Source organism: Drosophila obscura, unplaced genomic scaffold (genome assembly GCF_018151105.1).
Source record: "Drosophila obscura isolate BZ-5 IFL unplaced genomic scaffold, ASM1815110v1 contig_200, whole genome shotgun sequence".
NCBI classification, from domain to species: Eukaryota; Metazoa; Arthropoda; class Insecta; order Diptera; family Drosophilidae; genus Drosophila; species Drosophila obscura.
In genome coordinates, this window is record NW_024542791.1 from 3,354,527 (window position 1) to 3,375,943 (window position 21,417).

At 42.5% G+C, this 21,417-nt stretch overlaps 8 protein-coding genes across 18 annotated transcripts in view; 6 read left to right on the forward strand and 2 right to left on the reverse strand.

Moving 5' to 3' along the window:
* Positions 1 to 21,417, reverse strand: part of LOC111076366 (calcium/calmodulin-dependent 3',5'-cyclic nucleotide phosphodiesterase 1) — a 95,050-nt gene that overhangs the window by 22,412 nt on the left and 51,221 nt on the right. For all 9 annotated transcript variants that reach the window (XM_022370151.2, XM_022370188.2, XM_022370127.2 and 6 more), the window contains exon 2: positions 597 to 860. In XM_022370151.2, the coding sequence (XP_022225843.2) occupies positions 597 to 860 (264 nt within the window). The remainder of the gene's footprint in view (positions 1 to 596; positions 861 to 21,417) is intronic.
* Positions 2,140 to 2,392, forward strand: LOC111076467 (leech-derived tryptase inhibitor C-like). Its single transcript, XM_022370282.2, has one exon. It carries the CDS (start codon positions 2,144 to 2,146, stop codon positions 2,327 to 2,329), a length of 186 nt encoding a protein of 61 aa, XP_022225974.2. The 5' UTR covers positions 2,140 to 2,143; the 3' UTR covers positions 2,330 to 2,392.
* On the forward strand, positions 2,931 to 3,283 carry LOC111076457 (leech-derived tryptase inhibitor C-like). Its single transcript, XM_022370270.2, has one exon. The coding sequence runs from the start codon at positions 2,998 to 3,000 to the stop codon at positions 3,208 to 3,210; it is 213 nt and encodes a 70-aa protein (XP_022225962.2). The 5' UTR covers positions 2,931 to 2,997; the 3' UTR covers positions 3,211 to 3,283.
* On the reverse strand, positions 4,284 to 4,748 carry LOC111076439 (serine protease inhibitor Kazal-type 2). Its single transcript, XM_022370245.2, has one exon. It carries the CDS (start codon positions 4,612 to 4,614, stop codon positions 4,357 to 4,359), a length of 258 nt encoding a protein of 85 aa, XP_022225937.1. The 5' UTR covers positions 4,615 to 4,748; the 3' UTR covers positions 4,284 to 4,356.
* LOC121404430 lies at positions 5,539 to 6,043 on the forward strand. Its single transcript, XM_041593868.1, has one exon. The coding sequence runs from the start codon at positions 5,594 to 5,596 to the stop codon at positions 5,723 to 5,725; it is 132 nt and encodes a 43-aa protein (XP_041449802.1). The 5' UTR covers positions 5,539 to 5,593; the 3' UTR covers positions 5,726 to 6,043.
* LOC111076446 (agrin-like) lies at positions 6,810 to 7,303 on the forward strand. The gene has a single exon (XM_022370258.2). The coding sequence runs from the start codon at positions 6,904 to 6,906 to the stop codon at positions 7,126 to 7,128; it is 225 nt and encodes a 74-aa protein (XP_022225950.1). The 5' UTR covers positions 6,810 to 6,903; the 3' UTR covers positions 7,129 to 7,303.
* On the forward strand, positions 11,626 to 13,611 carry LOC111076416 (maltase 1). The gene is made up of 3 exons (XM_022370225.2): positions 11,626 to 12,861; positions 12,928 to 13,274; positions 13,339 to 13,611. Exons 1-3 carry the CDS (start codon positions 11,653 to 11,655, stop codon positions 13,553 to 13,555), a joined length of 1,773 nt encoding a protein of 590 aa, XP_022225917.2. The 5' UTR covers positions 11,626 to 11,652; the 3' UTR covers positions 13,556 to 13,611.
* Positions 14,395 to 18,559, forward strand: LOC111076395 (maltase 2). 3 transcript variants are annotated; one of them, XM_022370199.2, is made up of 7 exons: positions 14,395 to 14,501; positions 14,945 to 16,121; positions 16,185 to 16,335; positions 16,387 to 16,582; positions 16,640 to 16,780; positions 18,232 to 18,318; positions 18,413 to 18,558. In XM_022370199.2, the coding sequence occupies exons 2-7, from the start codon at positions 14,982 to 14,984 to the stop codon at positions 18,537 to 18,539; spliced, it is 1,842 nt and encodes a 613-aa protein (XP_022225891.2). In that variant the 5' UTR covers positions 14,395 to 14,501; positions 14,945 to 14,981; the 3' UTR covers positions 18,540 to 18,558. The 3 variants fall into 3 exon arrangements, with proteins under 3 accessions (XP_022225891.2, XP_022225899.2, XP_022225908.2); XM_022370207.2 differs by lacking the exon at positions 14,395 to 14,501 and having other exon boundaries at positions 14,867 to 16,121; positions 18,413 to 18,559; XM_022370216.2 differs by lacking the exons at positions 14,395 to 14,501; positions 18,232 to 18,318; positions 18,413 to 18,558 and adding an exon at positions 16,851 to 17,364 and having other exon boundaries at positions 14,871 to 16,121.

Consider the following 21,417-nt stretch of genomic DNA (forward strand, 5'->3'; position numbering starts at 1 on the left):
AACGTAATTACGGAGTTGTAATTGTAATATTATTTCGCTATCGCTACTTCAGTTATCAGTGAACATATTTTAACAGGTATCCATCGATAAGTCATAGAGCTATTTATGCTATGATTATCGAGCTTCATCGGCCAATAGTTTAGTGTTAATTAGTGTTAGCGTCATTGGTTTTAATTTTAATTTTTATTTTTATTTTATTCAATATTTAATTTTGTAGCTAATGAAATTTATTCCTAAGAAATTTAGTTCCTGCTGCCTAAACGTCCCTGCCCCAAGCACTTTATCAATAATTGCCGACTCCGTATTTAATTATAAAGTTTTCTAGTTTCTCTGCAAAATTCTATAATCAAAATCTAAGCCACTCTTGTGGCCAAAAGAATTCCATTTATAATCCTGAGATTTTCATAGTCTAAGCCCCAAACTACAGCTCGACAGCTGGTGCAAGATGGATTATGCAAGCACTGCGGTCGCCTGCCAGTTGCATGAAATAGAAATTATGATGCGACCAAGCGGATCAACCATCCTCCCGGAGTCTCGGACCTGCTGAAATATGCAACCAAAACAGAAAAATAGAAAATTCCAGTAGCTCTACTTACTTGCCACTTGACCATTTATTGTCGCATTTGGGCCAATTCCAACGAGCTCGGAGACTGTGGGACTGCCGGCAGCTTCGTGGCCCGGCGTTGATGTTCCTGCACCTGCACCTGCACCAGCTCCAGCTCCACCACTGGCTGCACCGCTCGCTGCTCCACTAACGGCACCACCTGACGCCGCACCACCAACGCTGCTGTTGCTGCTGCTGCCGGTGGCACTACTGGCCTCGTCTCGCTTGCTGGGCAAACTCTCCGGCGTGCTGGCAACTGTAAAATTATATGCAAAAAAAAAGACGACTTTAGTACGAGGGATTTTGTTGATGTGTTGTCTGCTCTAACAACAACAGGTCTGGTCTCTGAACAGCAATCACAAATATATACATATGTATCCATGTGAGCCCCAGACCAAATCCCTTTGTTGTGTGTTTCACTTGCTGTGGCAATCCCTTCTTTTCTGCTGCTGTTCGGCTTAGCCAAAGTGTATTTTTGTGTGTGTTTTGTTGTTGCAGGCCGAAAGGGTGAGCGAATTTTCGTGTGTGGCTTTGGAGAGAAGTGTATTGAATATTTAATAGCTTTAACTACAACCTTTTCCGTACATGAATCAAAACGAGCGCTTGGGATAATGTAATTTCTTCAACAAAAAAAAAATTCATTTTGCTAAGTAGCTTTATACACTCTTTGGATATAAATAGTGCCCGAATTATAGGTTTAACCTGAGCTTGATTCACATTCAAAATAGGGATAAAATTCAGTTGATATTACAGTCAAATTATATTTAAATTTTTATGCCTTAAAGTATTTAAGAACGCATACAAATACAGATATTTATGTGTTTCATTTGCATTAATGAGAGAAAGGAACTTTTTTAAAGGAAACTTTTGGGGATAAAAATATAGGAAATAATTTATTTTGAATTCTGAAAAAAAATCTTCCAAAGCAAACAGCATCCAGAATCCCAAATTAAACTAAGAAACACAAAATATATTTCCTTTTTCCTTAAAGCTCTTTGAATGCCTTAACTTGTACGCGTTTTATCCTCTACTTTGATGGAGCCTGTGCGCGCACTAGAAGATTAGATTAAATTTTGCTTTTTATGCGTTGAAAGGTTTTTATTAGGACAAGCTGAGGCTGGGGTTCTTTTTTTTTCTATCCCTCCTTCAGGGATCCCTCTGCCAAGGCCAACAGCTGCCAAGCTGAAATAGCATCGGCGGAAAATCAAATACATTTTCATATTTATTTTATTTATTTATCATAATACGCAAACGCCACGTGTTACAGAACAAAATCCCCGCTTATAAAGAAAAGTAGAGGTTGCTCAATCAGTTTTCCATGGAAAATTTACTGTACATTTAATTAACTAGATGCTTTTCTCAACAACTTTAACAATTAAATATACTTTGATTGAGGTTTTAATGCATATAATAAATTATTGACAGTAAAACAGCGACGAAGTCTCTCTCCCTCTCTGTGAGAAAGATTGGAAAAGGGGTTATCTATAAATGCCTGCCAATGGGTTGGGCAAAGCCCCAGTTCTGTCCAACCGATCAGCCATGCGTTTCTTTGCCTGGATCGCCCTCTGCCTGTTCGCCGTGCTGTCGCTCACCGTGGCCCAGAAAAAAGGCTGCTTTTGTCCGGCCAACTGGGAACCCGTCTGCGGCTCAGACGGCAGGACCTACAGCAACAAGTGCAGTCTGGAGTGCCGCAGCCTTATACTCATCAAAGAAGGCAAATGCTGATAATACAATAACTAAAACCAAAAAAACCGAATTATGCTGAAAATAAATACGTGTTCAATGTGACCTTTTTATGGAGTGCTCGTAATTATATATAAAAGTTTGAGAGCTGTTTTCCTGGTGCCTATTTTGTGCGTTGAAAGGCTTTTATGAGGACAAGCTAGGAATATTTTTTTTTTGTTCTGTCTTTCTGCCATTTTCCAAGGCCAACAGCTGCCAAGCTACAATTAAATCGGAGGAAAAACAAATACATTTTCATATTTATTTATCATAATACGCAAATGCCACGTGTTACAGAACAAAATCCCCGCTTATAAACAAAAGCAGAGCTTGTTCAATCAGTTTTCCATGGAAAATATTTAACTAGATGCTTTTCTCCACAACTTTAACAAGTACATGCGCAAAGAGTAAATTCTCACGACTTTGGCTGAGGTTCGAATGCCTAGAATAAATTATTGACACTAGCACAGCGACGAGGTTTCTCTATCTCTCTCTTTGTCTCTCTCTCTCTCTATGAGAGAGGGAAGGGAAAATACAATATTGTGAAGTTCTGTGGGGTTCGGTTTCGGGTTATCTATAAATGTATGCCAATCGGTGGGCAAAGCCCCAGTCTTGTCTAACCAGTCGAAGCGTTCCAAACACAAAACACAAAACAAATCACTCAATCAGCCATGCGTTTCTTTGCCTTGATCGCCCTCTGCCTGTTCGCCCTGCTGTCGCTCACCGTGGCCCAGGAGGAATTCTGCCCGTGTCCGCGCAACTTGGCGCCCGTCTGCGGCTCGGACTCCAAGACCTACAGCAACAAGTGCGACCTGGACTGCCAGGCCACAAAGGCCTCCCGAGAGGGCCGCAGCCTTACATTCATCAAAGAGGGCCGCTGCTGAGCATAATATAAATAACTAAAGCCGATTTATGCTGAAAATAAATACGTGTCCAATGTGACCTTTCTATGGAGTACTCTCGTATGTGTATTAGTTTGAGAGCTGTTTTCCTTGTGACTTCTGTTGTTGACCCAATTGGTTAGCACCGTTGCTGTGTTTGGATTTGGATTCCACCTCTATTTGGACAAATGTTGGCACAACTAAGTCTCAACAGTAACTAAAAAGTTAGACCAGGGTTGGCAGACTACAAACAAACTGATGAACGGAAAAGGAAAGTGGACGAAAATGGGTCACAGTTGTTTCAGCTGAAATGGCGGGATGTATATTGCAAGAAAATAATGAGAGAGAATGGAGTAGGGATATTTTTTTTGTATTATAAAAATAGAATAGTTGAGCTATTATTTTGTTGTGGTTTAAGCTCTCTTTGGAGGCACCTCTAGAATGACGACAATCATTGGATCTGCCTGCCTTAGGGGAATTGACGTACATACGTAATTTACGTCCATCAATATAGACTACAAATCCAGCAGTTCATCGAGATTGTGCTGGAAAGATTTCCTGCCCAGGTTTCCTTAAATTTTAGCAAAATAATATAACATTTCATAATAAATAAATATTCTTTTTTTTTTTTAAATTTATTTTGCAAGCTTTGCAAATCTTTTTTGCGCTTTCAAATGTCACCCAAAACAAACGCTATCTTACGAGTTGATAGTGCCAATTTTATTCCAGACCAATCTAATTTAATCAAATATTTTGTGTGAATCATCATAGCCATAGATTAGTTTTGAAGAGGAAACAGCCACGAGTATCTACTATATAGTACATAGCTAACTATAGCGTTGATCCACTTGATCCTCGGAACTAATGATTCGCAAATATCTCTGAAGCGAACCGCAGTTTGGGTTGCACCCCCTCCGCCTGATTTTTGTGTGCTGTTATTTACGATTCATTTGTGCGATAAAGCCAGACGACTGCTTATCAATTGCAATGCCAAATGCTCTAGCTGATAAGCTGATTTCTATATTTCTATATATGTAATATATTTCACATTGATGATTAATACACAAAACACTTGGTACTTGGTACACGTAAGAACATCCTTTATTTTTCTTTTGTTTTATATTTTACAAGGTCTCCCCTTAGCATGGCTTAGCATGTGCCAGTGCGTAGGAATCCCAGATTGCGTCCACGACGCTCTGCCTCACGACGCACACAATCGTATTCGCAACGATTGGCATATGTGACCATATTGGAGGCACACACCGGATCATAGTTCCGGGGACACGGACAGAACTTGGTCAGTGTTTTGGCATCCTTTTCGGCGGATATGTCATCGTTGGCCCGAGTTGGTGCTATGGCCAGGGCCAGCAAGAGGCACAGGGCCACCAGAATGCTCAGGAATTTCATTATAGTAAGTATTTGTGTTGCCTTTCGTTGAGGTTAATCCACTTGCTTCACTCGTTCGATACTGCCTGCTGGAAATGCGTTCATACGAGAGCTTTGGGTTTTCGTTTTGATTCTGGTTCTGCTTTGGTTCGATTTCCATTTGTTGCTTATCTTATCGGCTCTGTTCTGTTGGGTTTGTTTGGAATTGGTGTGGTGTGGTGTGTGCCAGAAAAACTCATTTTTTTTCTGGAATATCTCGGAGCAAATAAGACTGAGTACTGAGCACTGAGTACTTTGGTGCCTTAATGTATTCATTTCGATTGAGTTGAATAATTTATGGGCGCTCTTGTTTGTTTATATTTTGTATATAATTATTTGTTTTATCAGAGAACTAAAAGGCGCATTTCGTGTAAGTCGAAAAGAGCTTGCCGGGAGCTTTTGTTCACCACACTAAAAGCATTTTACTTACGCTCTCTGATAGCTTTGGGTCTCTCTCTTTCTTTGTGGCTCTCTTTTTCTGCCTCCCACTATCTTTGCTGTGACTCTCTATTTTCCTATTGCTCTCTCTACATCTCTTTCCATAGCTTTCTCTCTTGGTCTCTATAGCTTTCTTTCTCTCTCTCTCTATTTTATCAACGATCAAAGCTTAACCCTTGAATGGTGGAAAAATGCAATTAAAGGAATCCCAATTCCCCTTTCGTAATATTTGTCGTACTACATTTTTCCACGTTTTTTATGGAGCCCCTAATTTAATTAATGGACAACCACACATTTTTTGTCAGGCAATTTACACGCTCCTACGCACACTCGACTCGTATTGTCAAGCTTATGTCTGCCGTCTGCCTTTTGAATTGGAATTTCAATTTCCATTTAATTTCAATTTCAATTAATTTACGAGTAGCTGCAAGTCAGAGACCAAGAGACGATAAATGTACGCCCCTGGGGAAATTCCCCAAAGAGCTGCTCTGGTGGCTTATATAGTTGTCGATTTGGTGCCACGATGAGAGGTATAATTCTGGGTCTGTTACTGCTGCAAGTCCTGGCGGCTTGCGCCCTGAATTGTCAACCCTGTAAATTGCTAGAGGCGCGTAGGACCCATGCAAATGAAACACAAACTCAGCCCAGGGGATAAGAAATTAAAGGAACTTTTATGTGTGTGTGCAAAATAATTGGCATAGACTACGCAATTAACACAACTTAAAAAATAATTGCTTGTCTCTAATAACCCTTGTTATTGCTTTCATATGGGACCTTGCTACAGGAAAACACCAATCGATTTCTGACCAAATTCTAGTGAAAAGCATCCCAAATACAAACAGAAAAGAAAGTAATGCATTTGGAAATTTTTTCAACGATTGATCGCTGAACTGAAAAATTAATTAAACAATTGAAATGTACACTGAAAATGAATAGGAATGCTGTAAACATACATATGTACATTCATATATCTAAATATATATATTTAGCAAATAATACAACAAATACAGTGGGCAAAACATAGAGTAACAAAAGTCATAACAAAAAAAATAATATTGTTTTTTTATTTTTTCATAATTTAATAAACTTTTAATAAACTTTAAAATTAAAAATAAAATAAAGAAATTAAAATTTAAAATACTTAATTTAAATAAACAAGTTCAAAATTAAATTTGTTCCTTTTCGCTGCCGCTATATTGCAATTTTTGCCCAGTGTGCATACGGTGTAATCGAATGCTTGATTTCATTCGAATAAACACATTTTGTATTCCATTTCCTTTGAAATGTTTTCCTTAGAATTACATACAAATGTACATACACATGTGCATATGGTTGGTGGCATAAACAAGCACCGAAACCATGTGAAATGAGGTGTTTTCCTCTAATTAGAACTTCCGCTTAAGCTATATTCTATTTGTTAAGATATGCTACATTTATACACTTGTAGTCTCAGTGTGCAGTGGCTAAAGTTTAAGGGTTTAACCTCTCAACCCAACCCGCACATAAATCGCTCTTCTTTGACACAACGCTACAGTGGATGTACCTACTATGAGAAACTGCTGTTTGCTCTCAACCCCAAGGTGTGAGCAGCAGAACGATAAGAGGTTCTGTGTGTGTGAGCAAAATAATCAGCAGCTTGTTTGACTAATTAGCAAAAACTTACGCATACACTCGGGCGTACAGATAGACAAAAGCAAACCAACAACATTGCTGCATTACTCAAAACCCAAAACCAAGGAGAGTCAGTCTCAGTTGAACGCTCGACACGGCTATACGGCAGGCTGCTTCTCAGAAATTCTGTACCATTTAACCACGAAGGCGACAACCTACACGATGAAGTGCTTTGCTTTGATATCAATCCTGGCACTGGTGCTGGCTTCCATGTGTCTGGCTCCGGCGGAGGCCAGCTTTTGTCCGTGCAATCTCAAGACGGAGAAGACGGAGGTGTGCGGCTCCAATGGGGTCACCTACAAGAATCGCTGCGAATTCGAGTGCACACAACGCGACTACAAGAAGCTGGGCCGCGTTTTGAATATCAGAAATTCGGGGCCTTGTTAAAGGAGAATCCAAAAAGAGATTTACTCAAATGTAAAGGGAGATAAGCTCCCAATTTAAATAAGTGCTGTGAGATAATGGAACCTTGAAATAATATATATACATATATGTATATTATTGTTATTGCTAAATTAAGACAAATATGTCTTGAGTAAATGTATTTTGGTTTTGTTGATGTTTGCAATAAAGTCACTGTTTTTTATATAAAATAAAAAAAAAAAAAAAATAAAATGTGTTTGGCAACTGTACAATATTCTTTCCTTTAAAACTCTATGGCTGCATCTATCCATAACTTTTAATAGCTTTTTTAAGTCAAGATTAAATGATAATCGCAACAAAAATGATTCTGTTTGCCTCGGATATTTCTAACAGCGCATATACCCGCATAGTCGTAGCACATTGAAGCTCTCATTTCTGTTTGTTGATTTTCTCATCATCGGTTCACATCCGACTGAAATGTATTACATAAGTACATATGCAAATAACGCCATTCAATGCTAATTAAATGCCACTCTGACGTGTGCGTCATCACCTCACAGTCAGTCAATCAATCGGATCTGGCCTCAGTTCGTTTTCATTGACACTCGCTGACTGAGACTCCGAGAGGAAGAGTCTAACAGGAACGCTCTGACTCTCTCTCTACTGCTTCTCTCTGACTGAAGCTCTGTCGTTTAGGCATTCGACGCACGCACATCAATCAAATTTATGCATAATTAATCGTTTGCCAGCAGCCATTTGCCTCTGATTTTCTGATTGCCTGTGATGTGATTTATTAACTCAGTGGTGCGGAGGGGCTTGACTAATTGAATTTCAATACGTGCCCCAACACACACAAACATCCAAAATCGGGTGCAAACAATGCCGCCTGCAACCCAACCACACGGAAGCCACAAACCACAAACAAGAACAATAACAAGACCCACAACGAATCTAATAAACATAATAACAGGGTAACTTTATGAGGCAAGCTACCGTTTGCTTTATGACGGGAAGCTGCTGTCAGCTGCACGGAATTTGGCTAGCCGGAATGTTATTAAAAAGATAATGCCAAAAAACGGGTTGAATCATGACAATAAATCGGGGGGATGGGGCCTTATCTGGCAGCAGAGAGAGCACCAGACAGCAGACAGCAGTCACAGAGAATTAACCAAAATTGGGGATTTTATCATAATTTGTCAAACAGCTGAGGTGTCATCTTACTAATGAAAGTGTCTATGCCGGGGCATTGTTTTAAGGAGAGTAACGACAGGGTGACAAACGAGCAAGAAAGGTACAAAAGGTATTGGAAAACTGAGAACTTTTTGCATGCGAAAGGCTAGCATCAGTATTATTTTTTTTGTTTTTTTCATAATTGTGCATCCATGGTCAGCAGCAGCCAGAGGATTCAGAATACGGCCAGGCCGCATACTCTGTTATGTGTGGATGTAATTGCAAACACATGGAATCCATGTGCGCCAAAAATTTACAACCAGAGCAAAGAAATTTCTGTGCATTGTTGGTCCACGTTAATTTGTGTGCGAACCACCCCAGAAATATCAGTGACATGCGATTACTCTTCTATTTTTGAATGTATTCCTTTTTTTCTCCACTATGCCTTAGAATTAATGAACATGTTGAAAGCGCTGGAAGTCTGGCATCGGTCACTCATATTGCAGCTGCTGCCTGCCTCTCGAAGTTTTGATGCGACTTATTCCATATTACTATGATCATCCCAATGTCGTGGCGCAGCGCATATCCACATCTCTGATACCCTTTACCAAAGCGTTTATTTGGTACATCCCCAGAAAATCCAGACAATTTTAAGCCAGACGTAAGAGGCGCTATATGTGTGTCGCGTGTTGCTGCAGAGTTTCTGTTTGTTCTTGCATCTGAACCGCAGTCGAAAAAACATTTTTGTTTGGTTGTACAACTAGAATTTTGTGCCTACCCATCAGATAGTAAGCAGATAATGTTTCCTATGCGATCTGCCCCCAAAACCACATAATAATAAAAGCGATAGTAAAGGTTGAATGGCAGTGCAAATACATTAGGCTATATATTCAAACAGATACATATATGGAAATTTGCGTACTTGTAATAAACGATTATCTCTACGGGTACAGCATAGCTGCTGCTGCTGTTGTTGTTGTTGCTGCTGATGTTGTTTTTGTTGTTGTTGTAATCGATTTGTGATAACAAGTATTTGATAAGCGTAAACGTATTGACAACATCAAACAGCAAGTCCCCAAAAAAAAAAAACCCCAAAACAGACTAAAGTAAACACGCCGCCCAATTCAAATTTGTTGAAGCTCAAGGGTTGTCAAGGGACAGACGAAACCTCCTCCCAAAAAAAAAGAGTAAAAATATGGGTGAACATAAATGTTGAAATGGGAAGGGGGAGGGACTCAAAAAACCCGTAGCATATGTTTAGGCGCGTGTGTTAAATTCGTAAATATCTGGGGACTACCGGATTAGTCGGAGACTGACTTTTAATATGCCAGGCTGTTCGCTTCGCCCCCCCCTCCCCTGGAAAAACTTTGATATGATTAAATATTTACATAATAAAAAATGTAGGCTGTGTGTATTTATTTATTCGTGCTCGGTAGGAAGCCAAAAGCCAAATTGAAAAGTGCTCCGAAAAGAATTTGCCCCCATTCCAAAAATTCTGACACAAAAGGCTGAAGAAGGAAACGCGAAAGCGAAAGCAATTCAATCAGAGTCGCGACATGAAAGGTAAACCCTGTTGTCCCGACCGACAAACCCCCAGACAGACAGACAGAGACAGGGACAGGGACAGACAGGAGCTCCCAAAAAAGGGAGCTACGACCCGAAACAGAACTGCAGGTGGAATCATGACTTTGGCCCGTGCCGGGACAGGTGAGTGAGTTGGCACAGTTCTGTGAGACAGGCGGTCGACAGAAGCAGGATTAGTCGGTGTTTTCTCCCCCACCCAACACAATTTTCCTTTAAGTTTTCCCCAGCGACGGTGTGGGTTGGGCCCCTCGAAATTATAGCAAATATTCTTGGCTTTGATTTGGCTGCGCCAAAGGAATGCCAATATATAAAAAACACTGGAGACACGCCCATGTCAAACCCTTTTCATGTCGAGCGTAGAAAGTAGCTGAAATATGCGAAGAGTTTTCCGCGGCTCATGTGAAGATTTCTGCACATATTTGTGCGCCATTATCGTGTACCAATATTACAGCAAAGGAAAGTCTAAAGACGCGCCAGCAAAAGGATCTAGGGGGAAACATTTCAGCACGTGAAATGGCTAACAATGGCCATCAGACAAGCATTTCTGTTCGTGTTGTTTTTGATGCTGGCAACATGTTTTAATTAAGCTGCCAGCAGCAGCCTTTGGCTTCAGCTTCCACTCGAAATATGTGGGTGGGGGGTATGCAGGGGGGGGAAACGGTACCAGTTGGACACATCCTGGTCACGCAACGGAAGTTCGCGGTTTGGCAAAACGAAATTGCAGCGTGATAAATGAGCTGAAGGTTGGAGTTGGGTTGCGGTGAAAATCCAAGCTTTGGCATTTTGTTCTGAAAAGCGGTTTTGATATTATGGCAACGAAGGTAATAACTTATGGGCAAATTTACGAGTAATGTGTGTGTGCCAAGGGGGTAGGGCTAGGGGTAGGGGTAGCAGGCTGTTAGTGAACTCTTTTTAATTAACATAATTACCTACCAATTTTTCTTAGGGCAGGTGTTCATGTCCTGAACTAGTTCTCAATAGACAAAGGTGCAGTGTACAAAAATCTTCATACAATAATTATAACTTCTATCTCTTAAAAATTGTAATTTGTATTTATATGTACAATTTTCAATTATATTTCCCTTCATCTGGATTACTATTTCTACCTAGAGACACCTTCCCGCTTTTTATATATTTTATATATTAAATTATTTATATATATTTTATTTATTTATTTTATTTTATTATTATATATATTTATGTTGCCATTTATAACCGAATTTCGAGCCAAAACCTTTTCTTTTATTTTACTTCAACGTGATTAATTTGGTTAAACGCGTCATGCGTCATGTAGCACCGCTCCTCGGTGGTTATGGGCTTCTGCCTGGGATTCCCGCTTCAGAAGCTTCCGTTTGGTGTCGCTTGGGCGATGCTCTACCTCTACTTCTATCTCAAATTATATTATTTTCTACCCCTAAGTGAAACCCAAAATGAACTTTTATACCTAAACTACGTCCAGTAATGGTATAAAATAAATATACCAGTATAAATATTTCCTTTAAATTTGCGTTCCCTTTATTCAATCATTTTGAAGGTGACACATTTTCTCGTGCTTTGGAGAGAAGTTTCCATTAGCAAACAAGTTCAAGTTTGTTACATGGTAAGTGGAGTCGTCCGAGTATTCCCTTCACGAACGGAACAAATACTTGACAATGCCCGACAGTTGTTTCAATATTTGAGTGGCGATCGCCATGCTTGAGCAAATAAATAAAACCGGAATTGAGCGGCCGGCCAAAGGTATAAAAGGGCTGTAAAGTGCGAGGGTACGGGAGAGAACTCAGTTGTCCAGTGACAATGATGGGTTTTGGGAAAGTAATTGCCCTAGCGGTGAGTGTGGGCCTAGTTGTGGGTTTGGCTGAGGCCGGGCCATCGAAGAAGGAGCAACAGGCGCTGGATGCCAAGAACAATTGGTGGCAGCACGAGGTCTTCTATCAGATCTATCCGAGATCCTTCCAGGACAACGATGGCGATGGCATTGGCGATCTGCCAGGCATCACCTCCAAGCTGCAGTACTTCAAGGAGACGGGCATTACGGCCGTCTGGATGAGTCCCATCTTTGAGTCGCCCATGGTGGACTTCGGCTACGACATTTCCAACTACACAAACATTCAGCCGGAGTACGGCAGCCTGGAGGATTTTGATGCACTGATAGCGAAGGCCAATCAGTTGGGCATCAAGGTCATACTCGACTTTGTGCCCAATCACAGCTCCAATAAGCATCCGTGGTTCCTCAAGTCCATTGCCCGGGAGGCTGGCTACGAGGATTTCTACGTCTGGGAGAACGGTACACTGCTGGAGAATGGCACTCGTGTGCCGCCCAACAACTGGCGATCCGTTTTCTCCGGTTCGGCGTGGGAGTGGAACGAGGAGAGGGGACAGTACTATCTGCGGCAGTTCACCTACGCCCAGCCGGATCTGAACTATCGCAATCCGGCCGTGGTGCAGGCCATGGACGACACTTTGCTGTATTGGCTGAACAAGGGAGTCGCTGGGTTCCGCATCGATGCGATCATCTACATCTACGAGGATATACAGCAGAGGGATGAGCCGCTGAGCGGCACCACCAGCGATCCCAATTCGTATGACTATCTCGATCACATCTACACGAAGAACCAGAAGGATGGCTACGGCCTGCTGCAGCACTGGCGACAGCTCCTCGACAACTACTCGAGCAGCCATGCGGGTCCACTCAGGATAATGATGACCGAGGGCTATGCCCCATTGGCGCAGCTGATGGACTACTACGAGGATGCGCAGGGCATAAAGGGGCCAGAGTTTCCCTTTAATTTTGATTTCATTACCGAACTGAATGCCAACTCCTCGGCAGCGGATTTCGTCTTTTACATCCAGAGATGGCTGACTTATATGCCCCGTGGTCATGTGGCCAATTGGGTGATGGGCAATCACGATAATCCGCGTGTGGCCTCGCGTTTCGGTGTCAAGACCGTGGATGCCATGAACATGCTGATGTTGACGCTGCCTGGCATTGGTGTCACTTATAATGTGGGTACATGGATATCGATCTGAGTGGATCTATCTGATAGATTCAACTCTCTTTTTTTTTTTTAGGGCGAAGAACTGGGCATGACCGATTACCGTGACATTAGCTGGGAGCAGACTGTGGATCAGCCTGCCTGTGAGGCTGGCATTGACAACTACAAGTGGATCTCTCGCGACCCCGAGCGCACACCCATGCAGTGGAGCGATGGGGAGAATGCTGGCTTCTCCACTGCCAACGCCACTTGGCTGCCCGTCAATCCCAACTATAAGGAACTCAATCTGCGCAATCAGCAGCAGGCCCAGCGCAGTCACTACAAGGTCTATCAGTCGCTGCTGAAACTGCGACAGCTGCCAGCACTGAAGAATGGTGCATTCCTGCCAGGTGTGGTGAATCGCAGGGTCTTCGGTTTCAAGCGGTACGTAGAGATAGAACTCCCAACAGATTACACTCTTCTATAAATCTTTTCATTTATTTTTCAGTGAAATCAAGGGCCAAAACACACTACTGACCATCCTCAATGTGAAGAACCAAACGGAACAGGTGGACATAAGTGATTTTATTGATTTGCCCAATCGGTTGAATGTCCTTGTCGCTGGTGTCGATTCGGAGCATCGTGTGGGCGAACGGCTCAATCCGCAGGCCATCGCTCTGGCACCCTATGAGGGTCTGGTCATTCAGTTGGCCAAGCGAAAATAATTAGCATACAATTTTTGTTTGTTTGTTGTATTTTACATAAATTATAATGCAGCTTTTCTATTTTCGTTTTAAAATGTATCTCGAGCAGCCAATCTAATTTGAGTTTCCATTCCATTCCATTCCATGACAGCAACAGCAAAAAACAAAAAGCAAAAACCAATTTGCATTTGCATTTCAACGCTTTAGAAACCATTTTAATTGAGTTAGAGACAGGAACAGAGAGAGAGAGAGTAAAGCAAAGCAATTGCCAGAGCCAAGACCTTTATCTGTGCCCTTTTGGGCACTACGTGCTACGTTCTGCCAGCACTTTCACCGAAAATTTACTCTTTTGCTCTACGATTTGAGCTCGAATAACCCATAAATGTCAACGGCATACACTGTTGATTAATTGTCGCTGATTTTAATTAAAATTCCCCTTTCGTGATTGCAGACGCGTTTTGGTTCTCGCTTAAATATTTGTGGTTCTTGTGTCAATTGTTTGTGGATTGTATGCTCCTAATCAGGTACTATAAACGGAAGGGTAGTCAGAACAAGCGAACGCCTGAGTGACATCAGAATATTCGAATTGCCTGTGAGTTTAACAATATATCTGATGGGTTAAAATACTGAGAGATAATTGTATTTCGTATCGATTTATTTCTAGTGCAACAAGTAACAAGTTAAACCTAAAATATTAATAACTTCACTGCTGAACAGCAGAGTAAAACCTTTAAGTCTGCGTCACCTTAACGATCGGCCAACCCCTGGCCATGCTTTGCCTTGCGCTGCTCTAGTTGTGGACTGAAAGCTCGCGATCAGCTGACAGAGCAGCACAGAACAGCGGGGCAGAGCAGAGCAGATGATTGGATCCGATCCATTGAAAGCATTCGGTGACTCGCTGCCGGCAGCTGCTCGACGCAAGAACTTGCTTAATTGTAATATAATTTGTGTGTGTTTTTTGAGGGAGGTGAGTGAGTGAGCAAAAAGAGAAAAGATCGTCGGGAATGATACGATGACAATTTCTATAAAAAGCCAAAGCTCTGCCGCTCAGCCCGGCATGAGTAGCGGTACGACAATAATATACGAGTATTCGCTGGCCAAATGTGCATCGAAACGTGAATTTTGTTTACTCATTTAATTTGTTTCGCAATTTGTTTTTGTTAGAAGTTCAGTTGATAAGCAGATTGGCGGCAGTGCCACTGGCACTGGCACTCCATTAAAGCGTCGCCAATTGATTATGATCAGTGCACAAAAAAAAAGTGCCTTTTATTTTAGTTTAACAATACGAGAATTATTTTAATTACTGGTTTAGAAATCGGTTTAAAAGTGACGGCGAAAGCGGCTGCGCACCACAGAACAAAACAAAATGCGGTACGTTCCACTTATCCGACTCCGGATTCCTCTTTTCAGTCTGCTGCTGGCGTTGCTGCTGTTTCCGAGCTGCAGTATGGCCAGCCTGGTAAAGAGCGATACGGAGGACTTTATAGACTGGTGGCAGCACACAGTCTTCTATCAGATCTATCCGAGATCCTTCAAGGACAGCAATGGCGATGGCATTGGCGATCTACCGGGCATCACATCGAAGCTGCAATATCTCGCAGAGACGGGCATCACAGCCACCTGGCTGAGTCCCATTTTCCAGTCACCGATGGTGGACTTTGGCTACGACATATCCGACTACAGGCAGATACAGCCGGAATACGGCAGCATGGAGGACTTCGATGCGCTGATAGACAGGGCCTATGAGCTGGGCATCAAGATAATACTCGACTTGGTGCCCAATCACAGTTCGGATGAGCATGAGTGGTTCAAGAAGTCGGCGGCCAAGGAGCCGGGCTACGAGGACTACTATGTCTGGGTGGATCCAAAGATCGACGCGAACGGGGAGCGACAGCCGCCAAACAATTGGCAATCGGTGTTCTATGGCTCGGCCTGGGAGTGGCACGAGAAACGGCAGCAGTACTACCTGCATCAGTTCACCAAGGAGCAGCCGGATCTCAATTATCGCAATCCCGCTGTGGTCCAGGCCATGGACGATGTCATTCTCTTTTGGTTGAACAAGGGCGTGGCCGGCTTCCGCATCGATGCGGTCAATCATATGTTCGAGAAGGAGTCGCTGGACGATGAGCCGCTCAGTGGCAAGACCAATGATTCGCAGTCGTATGACTATACCAGACACATCTACACCAAGGATCTGCCGGAGGTGCTCGACATGGTGCAGCACTGGCGCCAGCTGCTCGATGATTTTAGCTCCAAAAATCCCAACGGTCCCACTCGGATCATGATGACGGAGGCGTATGCGGAACTCACGACACTGGCGGACTACTACGAGGACCGGCATGGGGTGCGGGGCTCGCATCTGCCCTTCAACTTTCACTTCATCACGGATGTGACTGGCGACTCGGATGCGCGTGACTTTGTCTACAATGTGGAGAAGTGGCTGATCTACATGCCACGTGGGCACGCGGCCAACTGGGTCATGGGCAACCATGACAATCCCCGTGTCGCCTCCCGTTTCGGCCCATCCTCGGTGGATGCCATGAACATGCTGCTGATGACACTGCCCGGCGTTGCGGTCACCTACAATGTGAGTTGTGATGCACTCCGCAAAGGTCACTTGTGGGGCTATCTGTTTTTGGTCGTATTTTAGGGCGAGGAGCTGGGCATGCAGGACTATCGCGATATTAGCTGGGAGGACACTGTGGATCCGCCTGCACGAAATGTGGGCGAGAAGCTCTATAAGGACGTATCCAGGGATCCAGAGCGAACACCATTCCAATGGAATAACGGCAGCAATGGCGGTAGGTGGTAGAAAACATGGAACAAATTTATTTTCATTAACTTTCCACCAGGTTTCTCCGAAGCTGCCAAAACCTGGCTGCCTGTGCATCCCAATTATCTGGAACTGAATTTGGCGGCACAGAAAGAAGCCCCCAAGAGTCACTACAAGGTCTATAAAGCGCTCATTGAGCTGCGGAAATCAGCGATAATGCGACTGGGACGTTTCACCATAGAGCCCATCTCCCGCTGGGTGTTTGCCTCGAAGAGGTATGTGAAAATATTGAACCCAAAATCCAAGATACTAACAGCAGATAATCCATGCAGATCGTTTGCCAATTTTGATTCGATAATTACCATTGTGAATGTGAGTGACAAGGAGCAGCTGGTCAATCTCTCAGAGTTTCTTAATCAGCCCAAGAAACTGGTTGTGGAAGTAGCTGGCGTGGCGTCCGCATATCAGCCCGGGTAAGTTCAATGAACAACTTTGGATGGATTCCCTTCATGCCTACCCTCATGCATTTCCCCGCTTTCTCAGTCAATTCCTGGCCGCAAGTGCCTTGTCCCTGGCTGCTCACGAGGGTCTCGTCTGCCGACTCGTCTAGGAGTCGACTCCGCCGCTGCCGCTGCTGCTGCTGTTCCTCTTTAATTGCATTTCCAGTTCAAAATGTCACGCGATTGAATACAAAATGTGTGGACAATTAATGACTTTACAGCGAGTTTCCATTCGGGGCGGTCAGTACCAAAAAGGAATTGAATTCAAAGCTAATGAAGGGCCGGGGACCCCAACCGGAACTAGTGGCCACACATCGTCGCCGGTGGCCTGGCATTTTGCCCAGGACTTTGCCAATTTTGCTGCTCGCTTGACCAATGTAATTTTTCATGTATGTGGACAAAGATGCAGAGCCATGGCAGCCAGCAAAAAGATTTATGTAGCACATTTCACTTCCCATTTCCCACTTCCCATTTCTCTTTGGGATGCAAAAAGTTTTCTTTTTTTTGTTGTTGTTGTAAATGTCGCTTAATAACTGAATTAAATGTTTGTGAATTGGTGCAACTATCGTAAACTTTTTATCCCGAGTGTACGTTCAATAGCTTGTTGGAAAGTTTTGATTGCCTCCTAGAAAATTTCCACAACAAGTTGTTTAGATAAGAGTCTGTCTAATAGTTGCAAATTGTTCGAAAATTGATGGTAGCTTAAGATCTTTTTTTTTATACAGAGTTCCTTTACTTTATGCAGGTTTTTTGACAGAACATATTTAGGTATTTAGGTTTTCTATTTATATCCTCTTCAGAAGGATATATTTTTTGATGTTTTAAAAGGTGCAAAGGAGCGGAAAAAATAAATTATAATCGTGCACTTGAAAGCAAGGATAGGAACTACGAAAGGGGCTTAAAATTTTGTTTGAAATTAATTTAAAACTGGTTTAAATTAAATATCATACTTTTATATTCAATCAAAAATGGAATAAAATGTTCTATCAGTTTTTTTAAATATTCTCAAAAATCCCCGAAGCCATTTAATATTTTTCTGTTCTGGGCAAAACTTTCAGCTTGACATAGTTATCCTTTTGGTAGTCAAATAATTAATTTTCTGCCCACAATCAAGAGTTGGCAAAATTATATACAAAAATAAATTTGTAAGCTTTAAATGGAGTTTAATAGTTATTTGCACTTTCCATTTTCATAATTTCCGCAATTAAAACACAGCACATTGAACAGGGCTTAAGGCATTAAACATTTCATTGGCCATGCGCCACGTCGCACAGGAGGATGCCAGAGCCTGAGGCGTGCAACGGATTAAAAGATATATTGCTGTCTGCCCCCGCTGCTTTTCACTCACTCTATCTGTCTCGTATATCCCACTGGTCTCTGGTATTGAGTGGAAGTATTAAATATAAACTATTTGAATAATTCAGCGACAGCCTTCTGGCGGTGGCCTTCGAGCTTAATCTGCCACCGGGCGAGGGTCTTGTGTTAAGCGAACGCTGCTCAACGGTAATGAGGTGAGTCTCTGTCTATGTGTCTGTGTCTGCCTGCTTTGGACAACTCTTTATTTTAGCCACTCCATCCATTATCCTTTTTTGTCAATATTTGCAGCGCACAGCGACGCACTTTGGTTAAACAGCTCATTAAGTCGTTCCAAGTGATTCTAGTGGCGTTGCTGTTCTACAATTTGTGGCGTCACAAATGGACCAAAGTGAATATCAATCAGCATCGCTTTTGACTGATTTCTCCAGCTCTCTCCAGTTCCCAGTGTTTGACTGGCTGCTTGTTTGCTGATTGATTGATTGATTGATTAATTAATTAATAAAACGAACATCAGATTAAATGTCATTAACAGTTGGCGGGCTGGTAACGGTTGAATGTGGCCAATGGGATTTGCAAATTTAATTTCCTCCAGCAGTAGATCCGTCAAGTGGAAATGTGGGGGCGCTGACAGATGATTTTTGTCAAGAGTTTCCGCGCTAGGCATGGAACGGAGGGCTTCCCTTTAATTTTATTTAGCTATTGTTTGCATTAATAAGTTTGTAAAAACATGAATTAATTTATAGATTAATAGCAGATAGTCGGAAATCTCTTTTAGTCTCTTCACGTAAGCAATCAATGAATCTTTTTAAATTATTAATGCTGAAATATGGCAAACATTCGTTTAATTTATCATTATGGTCTTAAAAATAAGTTGTACAAATTAGTTTGAAGCTATAATCATCAATCTAAAAATGTACAAATTATTTTTAAGCCATCACCATCAATCTATATCTTAGCTAGTCCTCATGCCCCTTCTCTTCCACTATCAAATGTCCAAGTTTTTATTCGTTTCGACTCCCCCCCCACATGCTGTTCAACTATTCCAAGTGTGTAAAAACAGCAGCAGTCCTCGTTTTGACACTCTGTTATGGCAGATAAATGTAAGTATTATCCCGCTGTGACAACGACTGCATCCGCATTCGCATTCGCATTCGCATTCGCATTCCTCCGTATCGTTTTACAAATCCGTGCTTGAACCGAACCGCTTTGTCAGCAACTTTGCAGACTGCACTGCACTTGAACGTGAACCAACTTGATAAATTATCTCCGCTGGAGATAGAGAGAGAGAGGGAGAGCGCGCTGGAAAGTGCTGAAAGCGCCTTCGGATTGCTGAGAGTGCAACAAAAAGTAGCAGATACCCCCGCACACACAGAGAGAGTGTGCAGCAAAAGGATGGAGGAGGGGCAGCCCATTTTCCCATTCACTACGAAACGGGCAAAAAGTGTCAACAATCATCGTTCTCATTCAATTTGTTTGCCGCATTCAAATACGAGTAGTTTCGTCTGCCATCTGTCGGTCTAAATTTAACGCATTGATGCCTGAGCATAAGAGAGACGCGACAGGCCTTGAATGGTGTCTGAATAGTTGGGCCAATGATTGCCAGTTGATGGTATTGCCAGGGACAACGACAGCAGACAGCATCAGGAGCAGCAGCAGCAGCAGCAGCAGCAGCAGAGGGAAAGGAAAGGCAAACGGATATGCCAGTGGAAATTACAGGCAAAGTGCTTGGAAATCAACCCGAGCGCAAACAGTCAAAGACAACAGACAGCAAAGTTACACTGAAGAAAAAATAAGGGTTACCAACAAGCAGAAAATACGAGTACTCATGGGAAAAAAAGAATACCAAAAGGACAGAGTTTGGGTCTCAGATATTCGTTTGAAATAACTCTGTAGCTCTACTTGAAATATCTTAATTTAAGTAGCTGTGAAAAAATCTTTGAAATATGAATCCAGAAAATGCCAAGCAAAGTTCTCCACCAAATGTTAAGTAAATCTTGCTTTCCTGGTAATTTACATGACTTTGTTTTGTTCGCAGCACTTAAAAAGTTTAAATTACATTTAAGTTCTGCGGGAGATACATTTTCGTTAAGCAAACTTGCCAGATTTTTGCTGCAAGTAGGCAAAATTGAGTTGCAAAATTATGGCAAGAACACCTCTCGAAATTGCCAGGACAACGACGCATCGTTGTCGTCGCACTGTCTGGGCCTCTGTTCACTGACATCGACATCTGAGCGCAGACAAACAAGAAGATGGGTGGGTGGGCTTAAATGTGTGTTTAAGCCTTTGGGCTAGTTAGCCAAATTGTAGCAAACATGTTGGAAAATCTCTGACAGAATAGGCAGACGTGCCGTACCGCTCGAGGCTGTGCACCTTAATGCCACAGCAGCAGCAGAAACAGCAGCACTGTAGGTGCGGGGGCATCCTTTCTGGCAGCCTTTCAACCTGCCAGCCTGCCACAGCCACTGTGTCTGTGCCTCTGGTCTGTGCGGCGCGTGTTTTTCTGTTACTGGCAGCAGCCACTTTTTGTATACCCCCCCAGGATACTCTAACAAAAGTTGGGGTATATTTGTGGGGCCAACAGGCAGACAGAAGCACTTTTAACACATCAATTCAAAGGGGTATACCATAGTCGAATTACTTCACTGGCTTTGTTCTTCTTTCGCTGTGCTGCCGGGTACATAAATTTGGCAGACAGTCGCAGCAGCAGCGATGGCGCCAGTTTTAACTGTTTTTAATTAAAAAATTTCCCAACGTTCGGGCCATTGGTAATCAGTTTTATGTCCATGCGAGTGTCTGTGTGAGTGTGTGTTCTCTCAAAAGGGTTTAACGAAAATTGATTTTAAGCCTTTTTTTTTTTTTGGTTCCTTTTATTATTATGGCTGTCGCTGACACTTGAAAGAAGAAGTTGGTCCGCAGAGACTAAGCCAAATTGATAGCCAATTGAGAGGCCATTGCCATAAAAGAGCGACACAGAGAGAGAGAGAGAGAGAGAGCGGGAAAAAAAGTTGCATATATTATCCCTTAAAGTCCTGTTCGGGCCTCGCTGGAAAATTCAATAAAGCTGCTAACTTTTTCCCTTCTCCCAAACACCTATAAAATTTTATGCGTGGTCTGTATCTGTGTGTGTGTGTGTGTGCTGCTGCCTTTTGTCGCATACTTTAGCATTCGAAAAAATGTCTGTACGTTTTCTGTGTGTCTGAGCGGAATTTATGCAAATTTGATGAAATTTCCTTGTCGCTTTTGGCCAGAAAGAACAAAGCGCTGGGTAAGGTCAAGGCATGTGAGTAATGCGG